General features: G+C 37.8%; 1 protein-coding gene across 3 annotated transcripts; it reads left to right on the top strand.

Annotated features, from left to right (window-relative positions):
* Positions 1 to 1877: 1877 nt before the first annotated feature.
* LOC105640608 (dentin sialophosphoprotein-like protein) lies at positions 1878 to 15179 on the top strand. 3 transcript variants are annotated; one of them, XM_089715537.1, is made up of 10 exons: positions 1878 to 2121; positions 6835 to 6917; positions 7036 to 7238; positions 7431 to 10084; positions 10263 to 10408; positions 10637 to 12580; positions 12782 to 12830; positions 12941 to 13188; positions 13297 to 13421; positions 13856 to 14012. In XM_089715537.1, the coding sequence occupies exons 3-9, from the start codon at positions 7046 to 7048 to the stop codon at positions 13382 to 13384; spliced, it is 5322 nt and encodes a 1773-aa protein (XP_089571663.1). In that variant the 5' UTR covers positions 1878 to 2121; positions 6835 to 6917; positions 7036 to 7045; the 3' UTR covers positions 13385 to 13421; positions 13856 to 14012. The 3 variants fall into 3 exon arrangements, with proteins under 3 accessions (XP_089571663.1, XP_012080361.1, XP_012080360.1); XM_012224971.4 differs by having other exon boundaries at positions 1883 to 2121; positions 6835 to 6899; positions 13314 to 13421; positions 13856 to 15179; XM_012224970.4 differs by having other exon boundaries at positions 1884 to 2121; positions 13314 to 13421; positions 13856 to 15179.
* Positions 15180 to 15621: the final 442 nt, after the last annotated feature.

Raw genomic sequence — 15621 nt, 5'->3', positions numbered from 1 at the left:
AATTCATTGTACTATCCGAAATTAACAAATGAAAGAAATATAATGTCACATATAAAAAAAAGGGGAAAATAATTATTTAGCCCCTGAGGTGTGATGAAATTATCTAAATAGTCCTTTTATTTTGGATAAATATTTAGCGCATGCCTGACATTTGCATCTATCATTCTGAGTAGTCCCTTCGTCTAATTTTCTATGTTTTTTCCGTTAAGTCATAATGAAAAGACGAAAACACCCCTTGACAAAATGAAAGCTAAATCACACACCTATTCCCTCCATCCATGGCCCCTCTCATTTGTCTCTTCAAAGCTAATTTTCCAGTATTCAAAGATTTTGCCAAAGAGTTCATTGTTTTGCAACCGAAGCGTCAATAGCTTGGTTAATTTGATTGGAAATTTCAGTGCGAATGTTGTTGTCTGATAGGTCTAAGTGGAGAAGCTGCTCGAGAGTGGAACTTTCTGGTGGGATCTCATCGGATAAGTTATGCCAGCAATGCAAAGAAGCTTGAAGTTTCGTACAATTTGTTAGATATAAAACGGTACTCTTGAGACAGTTGTCATGGAAGTCAAGGACCCAAAGTTGATCAGCCAATAAAAGGGAATTAATAGAACAACACCACCGGAGGCAGAGCACTTAACGGCAACCCATGCGGCTAACACCGGATAGCATCGGCTCCAGTCTAGATCTCGGCCGCACACATTATTGACGCCGCCAAAAGGTCTTATACACACATATTTTATATATTGTGCCAAACCATTTCCACAATTTGCATACTTTGATTTTGCAATTCATGACAATAACCAAGAAACAATATCACCAAGGGCCAACAGAGGATGTTGAGAAAAAAAAGGAAATTTTTTATTATTGCATCTTAATTTACTTACACTAATTTCACAATGTACCCAAACTGCACACATCCGCGATTGGGTCTATAAATCTCCACAAAATTGAAAAAGAATTGATGATAATTTTGAAATTTTAATCAAGCTGATTAGAAGAGACTTGCCAAGTATACCGGCACATAAATTTCAATTTCCCTCCTCCACAACAAGCAAGACTTGTGGCTCGCTTTACACCCGAATATTGATTTGTCACATTCTCATGCTGATGCAATCTTGAATGGTTTAGAGATATTCAAGTTGAACAACTCAGATGGTAATCTTGCCGGACCCAACCTTGAAGCACTAATGGTAGTTCCTCCATCAGTGGAACATCAATCAAGCTTACAGAAGAGAGGACAAAGATTAAAGGGCCATGTCTTGTAGTTAATGTTCATCTTCTAGTAGGTATACTTATTAGCTCATTTTGTACTTAATAGCTCATTAGGATATTTTAGTCATTTTTAAAGTTGTCTCTCACCTCTCACTACATTTTTCTCCTTACGTAGCGGATAAAACCAAGAAAATTGGATAAATGGACTATTTAGAACGACGGAGGCAAATATTAAGGACGCGCTGAATATTTATCCAAAATGAAGGGACTATTTCGATAATTTCATCATACTTGAGGGACTTAATAATTATTTTTTCAAAAAAAAAAAAAAGAGAAAAAGATATAAGTTCTTGTAAGTTGTAAGTTTTAACACAAATCATATACAAATCAACGTCATCAGTAAAGTCCATCATAATCTCCATCACCCCAAATTGGCAAATTATAATCTTGCAATGTGGGTTCCACCAGCTATTTTGCCACGTGGAAGATTTTAATTGCAGGACCACCTAATTCTCTGTCCACCGTCAACCACTCCACATGACTTCTCTTTTTAATTTTTTATTATTTTTTTATAATTTTCATCTCAACTCTCAACTCGACCCCCTCAAATGTACACTTTTCCTCCGTCATTAGCTTCGGATCCAAACCTATCCCCTGCTCAGTTACCCAAATCCTAGCCTCGGACCGAACCTCAGTTTTGGCCCTCTGTTCGTTGAAAATTTCGCACACTATTTCGATCGCTTTATCTCTCTTTCTGTCCCTCTCTCTCTGTATGGGTGTGAGCTTAGAGACGGCTCATTTCTATTTCTCTTTCTCTTTCTGCATCTCTCGATTCAAACCCTAAATCATTGAACAAATTAACAGTGTCGGAAGATCGGTTTCGAGCTCGAGCGGAGGCGTCAGGGCAAAACTGTGAGTGCCTTTTCTCTTTTTGGAAACCCTAACATTTTGTTTTCGCTATAGAAGCCAATTGTGTTGAAGGCCGAATCTGTGCCAGGGCCTTGGTGCTTTAGGTGCGGGCAGCAGTTTTTTAGCTTGTTCTGTGCTTTTACAATTGTATTCCCGATTAAAGAGGGTTTTGTTTAGGATTTGAGTTTTAGTGCTTTGCTCTCGATCTTATCAGAATTGGTTATAAATGTGAGATTCTAGCCTGATTTTGAGGTTTAGGCTTTGTTTAGTTGCTGAGGTAGACAGGAATGGAAAGGAAATGGAATTTTTTGTGTTGTCTGCTGTCTTTTTGTTTTGTTATTTTTTTCCCAATTTGTTATGAAGTTGACAAGGTTTAGTTTGCAAAATGCTCTTTCTCTATTTGCCTTGAAAATTGTTTCTAGATATAGATTTATAGTGTTCAAGTTTTGTTTTGCACTGTTATTTTTTTCATTTATTTTTCTCATTTTCTCACTAACAAATGATGAACAAAATGGGTTTTGTGTGAGATTTCAACTGGTTAATGTCTTTCAGTATGTTATGTTTAGAGTTAAGCTAGTGTGAGAAGAGTTTATCATTTACTCTTGGCTAGTGATTTCATACTTCTCTGCCCTGAGTTGGCTTGAATTACACATTGCTATTATCTTATCTGGTGCTCTGAAAATGGTGTTAGCTCTGAAAATGTTCCTGTAATGTTAGTTTTGCCTTTATTTTTTTTTTTTTTTGTTGTGGTAATTGTACTTATAAGGTAGTAAATGGCTTGTGAAAAAAGCATCAAGCCTCAGAGTTAGACTTTATCAAGCATGTCATGGATGTGACAGATGTTTTTATTAATTAGCTAATAAATGAAGGCAAATTTATTGAGAATGGAAAATGATAAACCAAATAAGAGCAATTGTTGATACTCCTGCGCATGAGGACTTTGAACTTGTATTTCAAAAACAAATGATGCACTATAAATGTAGATGCAAAATTTGCTTTTCAAGCATTCTTATGGAGTTTTGGGCAATTGTACAACATTGTGGGTTTAAATATGGGAGTAAAGGTACTTAATAACCATCATTTATTTTTCATCTTTGTTTGAGTCAGAAAAGTAAGCTGGCATTTGGATATACATTGCGACAGGATCTTAATACTGACATGTCAGGTGCATGAATTTTGAACTGCTTAGATGATTGATTGATTGTATAATCTTATTCAACAATGCGTCTTTGATTTCTTTGCTATCAAATTGAAGTTGGAGGCTTTTATCAATATCTTATAAGCTCTATTGGTGTTTTAGAGTTTTGCATGAATCCCTTAATCTTATTTGTGTTCCTGTTATCTTTTTTGGTGGGAATCTGTGAATGTCCAAACAGTAATATGTGAGAGAAGGGATGCAGTATTAATTATCTATCTTTTGTTCTTTTCTTTTCTTGGATAGATTTGCTTGTGCATTCAGATTTCTATGGTGTTAACTTTGAAGTTCAGTTCGGGTTAGTTTGCTATGAATGCCTATTCCTACAATTCAAAACTAAGAGGTGCTTGATTCCTTAATATTTGATGTTGGTTTTTCCTACATATCTATTTAATTTATTGGTTAGTGCTTGTGGCTCTTCTTATCCAAGGAGCGCATTCATGCATTTTTAGGTGGCTAGGAGAGATGTTGTTTCATTTTCATTTTTACTTTGTATTTGCTTCTCTTACCATCATTAGCTATATGGATGTGGAGGAGTATTGGCAAAAATCTTTTGGCTTTAAGGGTAGTAAGAAATCTCTTGACGTTTCATGTTTTTTCCTTGAGATGTTTAACTTGAAGAGGTAAATGAGTTATTCTTTATTACAGAAATTTTTGTGGAGTCATTTCCACTCTTTTTTGAGTTTGGAGAACATCCTTCACAGGTACTATAGTATATTTCTCAGGTTGACAAGTATTGGAATTGAAAGTGCTTTTCTGTACTTGTCTAGATGATAAAAGAGGAGTTATTTGAAGCATGAATAACTTTCACTTGGTTGGTTGACTTGCAAATCCTTGCCCCGTGGCTCACCTAGTCAAGTTTTTCTTCTTTCCTTAATGGGATCAGTGTTGGGAGTTTTGGTTACCATGGGGATTATATTAAGGGTGTGGTACAGTTCTGTAGGTTCGTGCTGTCATGTTTTGTTGGATATTAGCTAATTGGTGTGAAATATTAGCTGGACTAACACAATGCTGCTGTGGATGTGTCAAATTTAATGTGTTTGTTAAGAAAACTCTAATATAGGAATACTTCCGCCGTGGCACTCAAATTTAGTCTTGTTCAATAGTTCATAATTGTTGCTTCATAGCTTGTTTACTTTTGAAGATGCATAATGGAAAGGTGGGTGATACTAACATTCTGTTTGGTTGGAGAGAAAGGAATTTGAAACAAATGGAATGTTGAAATGAGATATAATGTAAGAAGGGATTGAAAAAGAAAAAGAATAGCTGCCATTCCTCTGTCTTGTTTGGTATTTCTTCCATTTCTCACATTGATAGGAAAGAAAATCAATCAAGATATGTTAAAATAAATAGTATATGTGAAAAATAGTAAAGCTACTCGTTTAAGAACTTTATGTTAAATTGATAGAAAAAGATTCTTGTGGGCCCAACACTAGCGTGGAAATGTGTTTATTTTCTTCATTGATTTGCTCTCTGACTAAACAGTGGAAAATGTCTTTTTTCTCGACCTCTTCCTTTTTCCTTATTCCTTCCTTTCCTTTGAACCAAACAGTCTTAGAGAGGATTGCATAGAAAATTCATTGCTTTCATTATTTTCTTTTTCATTATATGCAACAAATTGCGACAAACCTTACAAAAATTTTGAATGTAAGTCTAAATACCATGTCCTGTAGCCAGTAGCCAGATGGAAGGGGGCATTGAAGTCTATGCTTAGTGTGAATTAGAGTTTGAGGGGCCTTTTTAGGGCTTGTGAATTAATTAGTGATTCAACATCCATTAAAATTTTGTGCAATTTAAGTTTTCAACATTGGGATGCTGAAACTTATCTTCTTTGGGATCTCTTATTTCCTAGAAAGTAATGGAGCTTACTAATTTAAGCCAGCTATATCCTTTTCTTCTTGGTTGACCATTGAACTGGGAGGCCCTTGTGGTTGTGATAAAGGCAATATCTGAAGTCATGCCCTGTTTGGGGAACAGCAAAATGACTGAAATTTTGTATTAGAGTTCAGATTGGATTACAGGTGTATCTGCAGTTCATTCCCAATTTTACTGCTTCATCATTTGGTTGGTTTGCCATGATAGGGGCAGATGGGATGTGGCCAAGAATTTTATAATGTAAACTCTGCATTCAATTTCAGGAACTACTAAGGATCTTAGTAGAGGTGAATTTTGGCTTTTGTGATATAGGCGTGTCTGCAGTCTATTTTGAATTTGAATGCTTTTTTCAGTTGATTAGTTTAATGGTTTTTAATGTAAATTCTGTATGGAATTTCAGAAACTGTTGAGGACCTTGATTGAGGTGGATTTCTGTTTTTTGGGATGGCAAATTGGTTTATATATATCAATCATCCATCCATTCTCAAGCTTAGGGCCTGTTCGATCATACTATTTGTAGCTGTTAGCTGTTTTAGTAGCTATTAGTTGGTATATGTCAGTTATTAGCTATTTAAATAGTGGTTGAAAGTGCAAGTGTCCGATAGAAACAACTTTTTGATTGGCAATAAATTTAAAATGACAAAAAGGACATTGAAATATTCATCTAGAATTTTCAATTAAATTCATTATAAAAAAAAAAAGATGATTTCACTAAACCAAAATTTTCAAAATTTAAGGGAGCAAAAATTGAAAAGTTCACTATTTTATAAATAAAATTGAAAATTTTTAATATTTTAGGGGATCAACATTTTTAATTTTTAATATTTGTTTGAGTTTAAATACAAATATATAAATAAGCATTTTTTTCTCATTTTACTATCAATTATAAACAGGACAAACATAAAGATAATAAACATGTAATGTGATAACAAAAAGATTTTATATTAATTAACGATAAGGATAAAATTGTAAAAAAAATTTCAGTAAAAAGAGTGAAACACTAAACAATAGGTGGGATGACGTAACGTTTTAGAAAACACTCCCTGTACCTCTGAAAGCTACTCTATCAAGTTACCGAACACAATAACCTAGAGAAACAATGTTTTGACTAGTTCAAAACACTAAAAACTACTCTAAACCCTATTGCTAAACACGCCCTTAGTCGGTGGTGTTGTGTAACCATCTGATTTAGGATTTGTAGATTCTGAGGATTGGAGTATGTGTCCAAATCATATGATGGAATTTCTGGTGGATGCCGGATAGGTGCTATATCTGTATTCAGTACGGTATTTTGCTTTTGTAATACTTGTGAATTTCTCATTGGTATTTTAGAAAAATGTACAAGTCTATATCCATTTCATATCATAAAGAAGCTAATTATGTGCTTTTTTGCCAAACAAGATTTCTCTTTTGGTGCTTATTATTTACACCTTAACTTCCCTCTCTTGTTGTTTCGTAAGTCATTTAAATGAAGGGCATCTTGATCTTCTATTTTTTCTTGGTAAACTTGAAGTTCTTTTCTTGGACTAACCGTTTCTGTTAGCACACAATAAGGCTTTTTTTACATGTATGAGCTTATTTACTTTGTGTTTTTCCGCAAATCTCTTGTAATTCAATGCTTATGCTCTTGATCTCATTGTATACAGAATGAGGTCTTGAGTGACATGACTTGGCAGTTGGAATAACACCAAATGAGCAGAAAGGTCTAAAGGTGCCTGTAATATAAAAGGTTTCATCGATTATATTCTCTCCAATTAAATTTTAAGTTATAAAGACTGAAATTTTTTTGTGTTCCATTAAGGTTTCTATTTCCTTGTCACAAAATTTTATCTGCCAAATTTTTGCAGCGAGTTATCTATGCCTGGCAACGAAGTTGGAGATAGGATCCACAATTTCTTTGGCCAGGAGAACTTGTCTCAAGGCCAGCAGCATTCAGAGGTTGTTGACGGGACCTGGCCAGGTTTGGGTAACAATCCATGGGCTGGTAGTCAGAGACAGATCGGCACATCTTTTATTTCTAATTTAAAAAATCAGTCTGTACAGCAATCAGGTATGAGTTAAACACTTTAAATTACTTGGTTTTATTGACTAGTATCATTTTCTGTAAAAGTATGTTATTGGTAAGGTTTTTTTTTTTTTTTTTTTTATTTTTTTTTTATTTCTACATTTTTTTTTCTTAATACCACTCTAGGGATGGGGTTATTTATGATTTGAAGGCTTATACTTTTTATTTTGACATTAGCTGAACCTGAAAGAGGACATGGAGGACAGTCATCAAGTGTGCAGCGTGGTTTAAATTTTTCTCAATCAATTCTGAGGCCTGAGTTTGCTAGAAGTCAATCTCAAAATCAACAACCAACTTTGAATGGCTATTTGCATGGGAATCAGGTGTTTCAAACTAGGCAGAATGATGCAAACTTTTTGGGAGTGGATACAGAATCTGATCGACGTAATTTAACACCAAGAGGCTTTTCAATTCTCAATGAACAATTAGGAAGTGGCCCCGAACTTCACAAGAAAAATTCAGTGAGGATGGATTTTAATGAATCTCCTGTTAATTACGATTTTTTGGGAGGTCAACAGCAAATGAGTAGTCCGCATCCTGGCATGTTGCAATCTTTGCCAAGGCAGCAGTCAGGGATTAGAGATATGCAGCTACTACAGCAACAAGTAATGCTTAAGCAGATGCAAGAAATTCAAAGGCAACAACAACACCAAAAGCAACAATTGCAGCAACAAGAAGTAAGGCAGCTGAATTCTGTAAATCAGGTTTCCCCTTTTGCAAAACAGGCAACTGGAAGCCATCCACAGGCTCTGGTCAATGGCATTCCCATTCCGGATCCATCTAATTATTCGTGGCAGTCTGAGCTTATGGCAGCTAATGCAAACTGGCAACATCGTAGTGCCTCTCAAGCTATGCAAGGATCCTCTAGCGGGCTAATGTTTTCCCCTGATCATGGTCAAGCACCACGATTGATGGGAATGATTCCCCAGCAGGTTGATCAATCTCTTTATGGTGTTCCCATATCTGGAACAAAGGTTGCTCGAAGCCAATATTCTCCTGTCCAATTGGACAAGTCTACGATACAGCAGATGTCCGGCAGCAGTACTTCCTTTTCAGGTAATCAGTATACTGGGTTTGCAGACCAGGCTTGCATAGAGGATGGTACTTTGGCTTCTAGACACGGATATCAGGGAAAAAACATGTCTGCTGATGGTCAAGGCTTAAATGGTGGATTCAATTTGGAGAACTTGCAGCAGGTAGATCCCCAGCAAAGCAATGGGTCTGGGCAGGATTTTAGTATGAGGCAAGATCTGGCGGGTCCAGAAACATCGCAGGAGAAGACAGTGATGCAGGTCACCCCCTCACAGAATGTAGCTACCCTAGATCCAACGGAGGAAAAGATCTTGTTTGGTTCAGATGATAATTTATGGGAAGCTTTCGGCAGAGGGACCAACATAGGTTCAGGAGGTTTTAATATGTTAGATAGCACTGATTTTTTAGGTGCATTTCCTTCAGTGCACAGTGGGAGCTGGAGTGCTCTGATGCAGTCTGCTGTAGCTGAAGCATCAAGTGCTGATACGGGGATGCAAGAAGAGTGGACTGGTCCGACTTTCCGGAGTAATGAATCTCCAGCTGGGAATCAACAGACCCCAACTGTTGGTGATAGTGGAAATCAGCAATCCACTTGGGTTGATAACAGATTGCAGTCTGCTTCTACGCCAAATGCTAGACCCTATAAATCTGATGGCACCAATTCAAGTATCAGCTATAATAATATGCCAGGGATTAAGCAATCTGGAGTCAGTACAGCACACGAACAGAGTGAAAGATCGTATGCTGCTTTGTCTCAGAGATTTTTTCAGCCTTTTTCGGGAGAAGGGACCAAGCGGCTGGATCAGAATTCTCTGCAAAAGCCAGTTTCTGAAGTTGGTCATAGTTCTGAAAAGGGTGCTCATTCGACAGATGTGGAATCAAATGCAAAGAGCTTTTCAGGTCCTTGGACAAATCAACAGAGCATGTCCTCACATAATACTGGTGGCCAACCAGGCAATAGACCAAATGGTTGGAAGTTTGTTGACTCTTTGTCCTCTAGAGCGGGAACTGCTATGAAGAACCAGGGGAATGATAAAATGTTGCAGGCTTCTCAGAGTATTGAGAGTAAGAGTCCCATGTTTGAGGCAATGGGTTATGGTGTTGGTTCATGGAAGTCTGATTCAGTTTCTAATTCAATTGTTGAACTGGAGCAGGGAAAAAAGTCCATCACAGGTAGCCCACACATGAGTAGAGAAGATACCAACCTGAATAACATTGCTACGTTACCTGATACTAGCACTGCCAGGGTTAACCAGGAAAGTGGCCAACAGCTTCCCAATGGCAGTAATATTGATATCTGGAAACGTGTTGATTCTTCAATTAACTCTAAAAGATGTGAGTTTCCAGGAAAATACCAACCTCATATGGACAAGAAACATCAAGACTTTGAGATGTCGGGAAATAATAGTTTGGGCAGTGGGGTAGTTGAAGCTCATGACTACCAAGACACAAAAGAAAGCAAAATTGACAGCTTTTGCAATGCATCCCACAATAGTTCCACCAGTGGTGTGAGAGATGGTGCTTGGCTAGATGCAAATGATTCACTTACTTTGTCCGGGGGAAAACTAAAGTCATCTGGTCATACTGGTCGAAAGCCTTCAGGCATTCGTAAATTTCAGTATCATCCTATGGGAGATCTGGATGCTGATGTTGAACCTTCATATGGTTCAAAACATGCTGTACATTCACAGTCCTCGCCAATGCAGGTTTCTCAAGGGTTAAAAGGTTATGATCACGGGGTTAGTGGTCAATCAAAATTTCCTACTCAGCTAGCTAGAAATTCCATGGAAATTGAGAAGGTAATTGATGTCTTTGCTTTTATGGGGCAAGGACATTTTATTAGCATTTTCCAGAAAATTTTAGAATCATACTAAGCTTCCCCACCTTTCCCCTTCTCCATTTTCTGGTGTTAAACAAAACAAGAAGAAAGTCTTCAAAAGTTTTGCTGATAGTTTCTCCTTTTACCCCTGTTTACAGGCTCGTTTCCCCAGTTTTCAAGGGGAAGCAAAAGGTTTAGAGGAGATTACTTCGAGAAACATACTTCCAGGTTCTGCACCTAGTACTTCTACTTCCTTTGACAGGATTGTTAATAATTATGCAACAAGCAAGACGACACCATCGAGGTAGTTGATGGTTTTTCCCCCCTTGCCTCTCACGTTAGCCTTTTCATATATTGGATGTATTGATTCTATTGCTTTGTTATTTTTATCTTGAAACTGTTGTTTAAAATGATAGGACAACCTCATCCTGTATTTTTCTTGGTTCCTGTTCAGCAAGATTTCTTTCTCATCCTAATTACTTTTTCTGTTGGCACTTTTATGAGTCACTTTCTATGATCAAATGCTTTGCAGTCAAAATATGCTTGAGCTTCTTCATAAGGTGGACCAATCAAGAGAGCATGGAAATACAACGCACTTCAGCTCTTCTGACTGCAATCAGTCCTCTGAGATGCATGATGCCAAATATTCTGATGGACATGTTCACCTTCAACAAAGTCAGTCTTCTGCTTCTCAAGGTTTTGGCTTACAACTTGCTCCTCCATCTCAACTCTTGCCCAGCCAAGATCATGCCCTTTCATCTCAGAGTCCTTCGCACACAAATAACTCTGTCAGTTCAACTCATGCTACCTCTGAAGTAGGGGACAAGAGTCATAGATGGTTGGCTTCCACATCCTCTGTTCAAGGATTGCCTCCTTCCCGTGAAACATCTCAAGGAGAATTTAGGAAGAGTAATTCTGGTATCTCAGGAAAAACTGACAAGAATGTTCAGGGAAGTTTTTCTGCTGCCTTTTCCCCCGGTTTTCCTTATCCAAGAAGTCATTTTCAAAATCAGCACGTGCATGATATGGGTGGACAGGTGACAACCGGTCAATCTGTTAATGCATATTTTGATAGGTTTGCGTATCAGTCAAAACAGATGGAGTTTGAGAGAGCTCAAAGTAGCCAGTCGATACCAGCGCCGGGCATGTCTAGAAGTAGTTCCCATAATGACATACATTCCTCTGTTGAGATGCCCCAGCTGAGTAATAATAATCAAAATAGTGCAAAAGATTCTCTGCAGCAGTTCCCTGTTTTGGAAGCTATGTCAACTCCTCAGCCTTCTAATATATCTGGCCCATCACAGGAGAATGCTTCTGCAAAAACTTCACCTACTGTGTGGACCAATGTTTCAACACAGCAACGTTCAATCGGTGTGCAGCCTTTTAAGGCTTCTTCAAATATGTTTAAGTCCAATCTTCAATCAAATACTGATTTAGAAACAAATTCGTCTGGATCACAGAAGCAAGTGGGTCACAATGTACAAATGGTAGGGGATGGTCCATCTGAATCTGGTGCATGTTCTATGAATGCACATGATTTTGCTGGGAAAGAACAACCAGCAAAAGGAGACCCATGCCTACATGTTTCACCTGAAAATGACCTTGCACAGAAGATGTCTGTCTCACAAGGGAAAGAATCTGTGGCAAATTGTCTTACAAGCACTTCTGTTGGTAACCCCACTAGTACCCAAAGGGAGATTGAAGCATTTGGCCGATCTTTGAGGCCCAATAATACTTTACATCAAAATTACTCCTTAATGCACCAAATGCAGGACATGAAAAATGCGGATGTTGATCCGAGTAATAGGAGTTTGAAGAGATTTAAAGGTTCTGATAGTGCTGTGGATTCTCAGCAGGTAAGCCCCCAAGGAGGACAGCAGCACTATGGTCACAATAATATGGTCAGAGAAATGTCACAAAATCGTGCGTCAATTCCCCCTGAAGATGCTAAGATGCTGAGCTTTTCAGCAAAATCAACGGATGTTCGGAATACAAATACACCTCAGGATATGCTTGCATTTAATGATCCTCAGAATTTTGCTACCAGCGGCACAGCTTCTGTGAGAGCTGAGCATTCTCAGATCAGTCCCCAGATGGCCCCATCCTGGTTTGATCAGTATGGATCCTTTAAAAATGGGCAGATATTACCTTTGCATGATGCACAGAGAAGTGCCTCTATGAACACTATAGAACTTCCTTTTGCTGTTGGAAGGCCTACCGATAGTTTGAATGTTCATGGTCCAGTGGAACAAAAAAATGCAATTGCTGCTGGTGCTGGCCAGCAGGGTCTACTGCAAAAAGGTTCAAGCCCCTCTCTAGCAAGTGAGAATCTCCCTTCCCCACAGTTGATGCATCATGATGTTGCTGATGTAACCTTGGCTGCACTGAGACCAAAGAAGCGTAAGACTGCTACATCAGAACTTGTACCGTGGCATAAGCAAGTGCTGCATGGCGTTCAAAGTCTTCAGAATATGAGGTGGTTGACATAAATTTCTTCATGAATGAGTGCCTTTCATCTCTATTGTTGAAAATGATGCATCATTTTCTTTTAAAATTATTAAATATATTCATTGGCTTATATTTGAAGGACTGTATTTCCTGTGGTTCTTGTTTGTTGTGTGAATATGTGGTATCTTTCTTAAACCATTTTAACATGTGCTGAGTTTCTTGTTTGCAGTTTGGCAGAAGTGGACTGGGCTCATGCAGCAAACCGACTGACTGAGAAGGTGTGGTCATAACTAAAACAGGCTGTCCTAATTCTGTTAACTATTGCTGCTTTTCTTCTTAGGTCTCTGACAGTTATCTGAGTGTGTCCCATGGCTTCGTTTAATGACAGGTGGAAGATGAAAATGAAATGGTAGAGGATGGATCACTAGTATTTAGATCAAAGAGAAGACTTATATTGACCGCACAACTTATGCAGCTGCTGTTTCATTCTCCTCCGGCATCAGTTCTGTCTGCAGATGCTATGTCACATTATGAGAATGTTGTTCACTTTCTTTCTCGTTCCACCCTGGGGGATGCATGCAGCGCACTCTCTTGTGCTGGAAGTGATACTCCTGTACCTTCCAGCAGTGGAAACCTGTAAGATCTGCCCTTCAATGATATTGAAATTTGTCCATCATGCTTTTTGCTGGTTGTGAGGTTTATAGTTTTAATGAGGAAATTTTATCTCATCTACACTAATGACAGCTTATTTTCACTCTCAGCCCACCCGAGAAATTCAAGACATCTGAGAGAATTAGCAATCAATACTTCTCAAAAGTTGTGGAAGACCTGATCAGTAGAGCAAGAAAGTTGGAGAATGATATCTCAAGGTAAAAGCTTTTTATACTGTGTTCTAACATTGAATAGCATGTTTGATAGAGGAGTTGTTTTACAGGAATTTTGGGGGTGGGGGGGTGCGGGGTGGGGGTATGGTTTGGTTTATGAAATGGATAGAACTGACATATGGTCACAATTTATACGGAGTGGTTGGCAAAACTAGGAATTCTAGATAGTGTATACTCCTTAAAAGAGAAGGTTGTGATATCAAACTGCATGGGAGAGATTTATTTTTTTTTTTAATTGGATGGGCTTGCATGTTTTCAGGATTTTGCATGAGCTTAAGCAGTCATTTTTTCATCTCTCTTTCCCCAGCCGCTACTGCTGACAATTTCTTCCTTTGGCATTGTTCAACTTCATGTTTGTAAAAATTATTTTTATTTGCTCTGTGATCTCACTGTTCTTGTGCTACATTCTTATGATTTAGATTGGATAAGAGAGCATCTGTTCTAGACTTGAGACTGGAATGCCAAGAGTTAGAGAAGTATTCTGTTATCAATCGTTTTGCCAAGTTCCATGGACGAAGCCAAGCTGATGCTGCCGAGACCTCATTGACCTCCGATGCACCTTCAAATGCTCAGAAATTCTGCCCCCAAAGATATGTTACTGCACTTCCAATGCCTAGGAATCTCCCTGACAGGGTACAATGTTTTTCACTTTGATCATTAATTAATTGATTTTTATCTCGTTCTTGGCCAATTATCTCTACATCCCTCATCACTGGTTCATTATTACGACTTATATACCGCCACTTGCTCGCCATAGAACCACATGGATGGGAATATACGAGGTTTGGATGCTAGGTTGTCTCCTTAAAAGCAATGGAGGCTATTAGATGTCATCAGTCTAGGCCATCAATGTCATATATTCATTCTTGAGAGATTCATATACTCTTGTATACTTTGAATGATTAGAGGAAATTGGGCGCCCCACCATGTTTTTTCAGTAAATGGGGGGACAGCATCTGGCATTTTGGCTTAGCAATGATGTCCACACACAGCTCCAAATTTATTAAGTTTGTTGTACTCAAGGCTTCTGATAATGGGGTTCTATGTGTGAAAGAAGGGTTTTACGTTGTACCCTCTTCTTTTCTAGGTAAGGGATAAGCAAGAGAGAGGACAAAAGAAGGGGAAGAAGATGGTGGTTAGGAGTGGGGGTCGGAATTGCTTGGCCCAAAGTCTTAAATTGCCAGCTTTAGTGCAATAATGATGTTATTATATATTTGGCCCTTCTATTTTTTTTGTACAAATTGGTTAAACTCTCAAAAATATTTATGGATATTTTTTTCAAGAAATTGGGAAACATGTAAAGATGGTTAAGTTGCCAAGTTACAGTGCTGTTCAAGAAGTTCCGATTGGTTTCTCAACATCTTACTTTTTCTCTTCCTGATCATCCACTTGATCTAACTTCATTATGAGTTGGTTTCTGTTTGGAGACTTGGACGCTATCCTACTTAACTATGATCCATTTATAAGTTTAAACTTGGACTTGTTGTGGTGTTAGTATTTTTAGTTTTTGGCTTTTTGTGCATTTAGAAGATAAAAAGGTGCAGGAATGCTTTATGGTTATGGTTATAGTCTTGGACTTTGTGGTATGGAAGAATGCAAAAGTTTCTTTATACTCCAACCTATTATGTAAAATAACAGCATGGGGAACTTTGCAGAAGCTCTTGTAAGAAAACAGTCGGGTATAAGGATATTTGTAGGCATTGCATTCATAGGAATTAATATATTTATTTTAAAGTTTATTTAGTTTTGCTGTGTTTACTTGTTTATTATTTTTTTATTCCCCCAAACTGATCCCTCCCCTCCCCTACGCCAAAAAATAAAAGTAACTTGTAAAATATGGATCTGATGCCCTTTGGTATATCTAATTATAACAGTAGGTTGCAGTTCCCTCTTTTACTTTCTGATTTTGCAGTTATTTTTTGGTTTCTATTAAGAATTGTTGTCCATATTTGACTTATATATTCTAAAATTACAATTCAAGCAATTTTCCACCCTTTTTCATTTGGGTTGTAAAGTGTCTCTGCCTCTGTAGCTATATTTGAAATCATTATTTCTCACGTTAATCAATTCTAGAATGATAAATGCAATCATTTATGTGGGTAGTTCTCCATGTTTCTTAGACTCTCCTATCCCAAGAGTAAACAGGATTGTATCCAAGCCTCCTGGGGGCTGCTAGAGAGTAGAG

Source organism: Jatropha curcas, chromosome 10, assembly GCF_041381405.1.
Source record: "Jatropha curcas cultivar XTBG-Jc1 chromosome 10, XTBG_Jcur_1.0, whole genome shotgun sequence".
Taxonomy (NCBI): domain Eukaryota; kingdom Viridiplantae; phylum Streptophyta; class Magnoliopsida; order Malpighiales; family Euphorbiaceae; genus Jatropha; species Jatropha curcas.
Note: the sequence above shows the minus strand (reverse complement) of the source record. Positions and strands in the feature narration are given on the sequence as shown.

Coding starts and splice junctions, on each gene's coding strand:
- LOC105640608 (XM_012224971.4), top strand. CDS start 7,046: ATGCCTGGCAACGAAGTTGGAGATAGGATCCACAATTTCTTTGGCCAG. Junction 10,409..10,636: donor AGCAAGACGACACCATCGAG/GTAGTTGATGGT, acceptor AATGCTTTGCAG/TCAAAATATGCTTGAGCTTC. Junction 13,422..13,855: donor TTGGAGAATGATATCTCAAG/GTAAAAGCTTTT, acceptor CTTATGATTTAG/ATTGGATAAGAGAGCATCTG.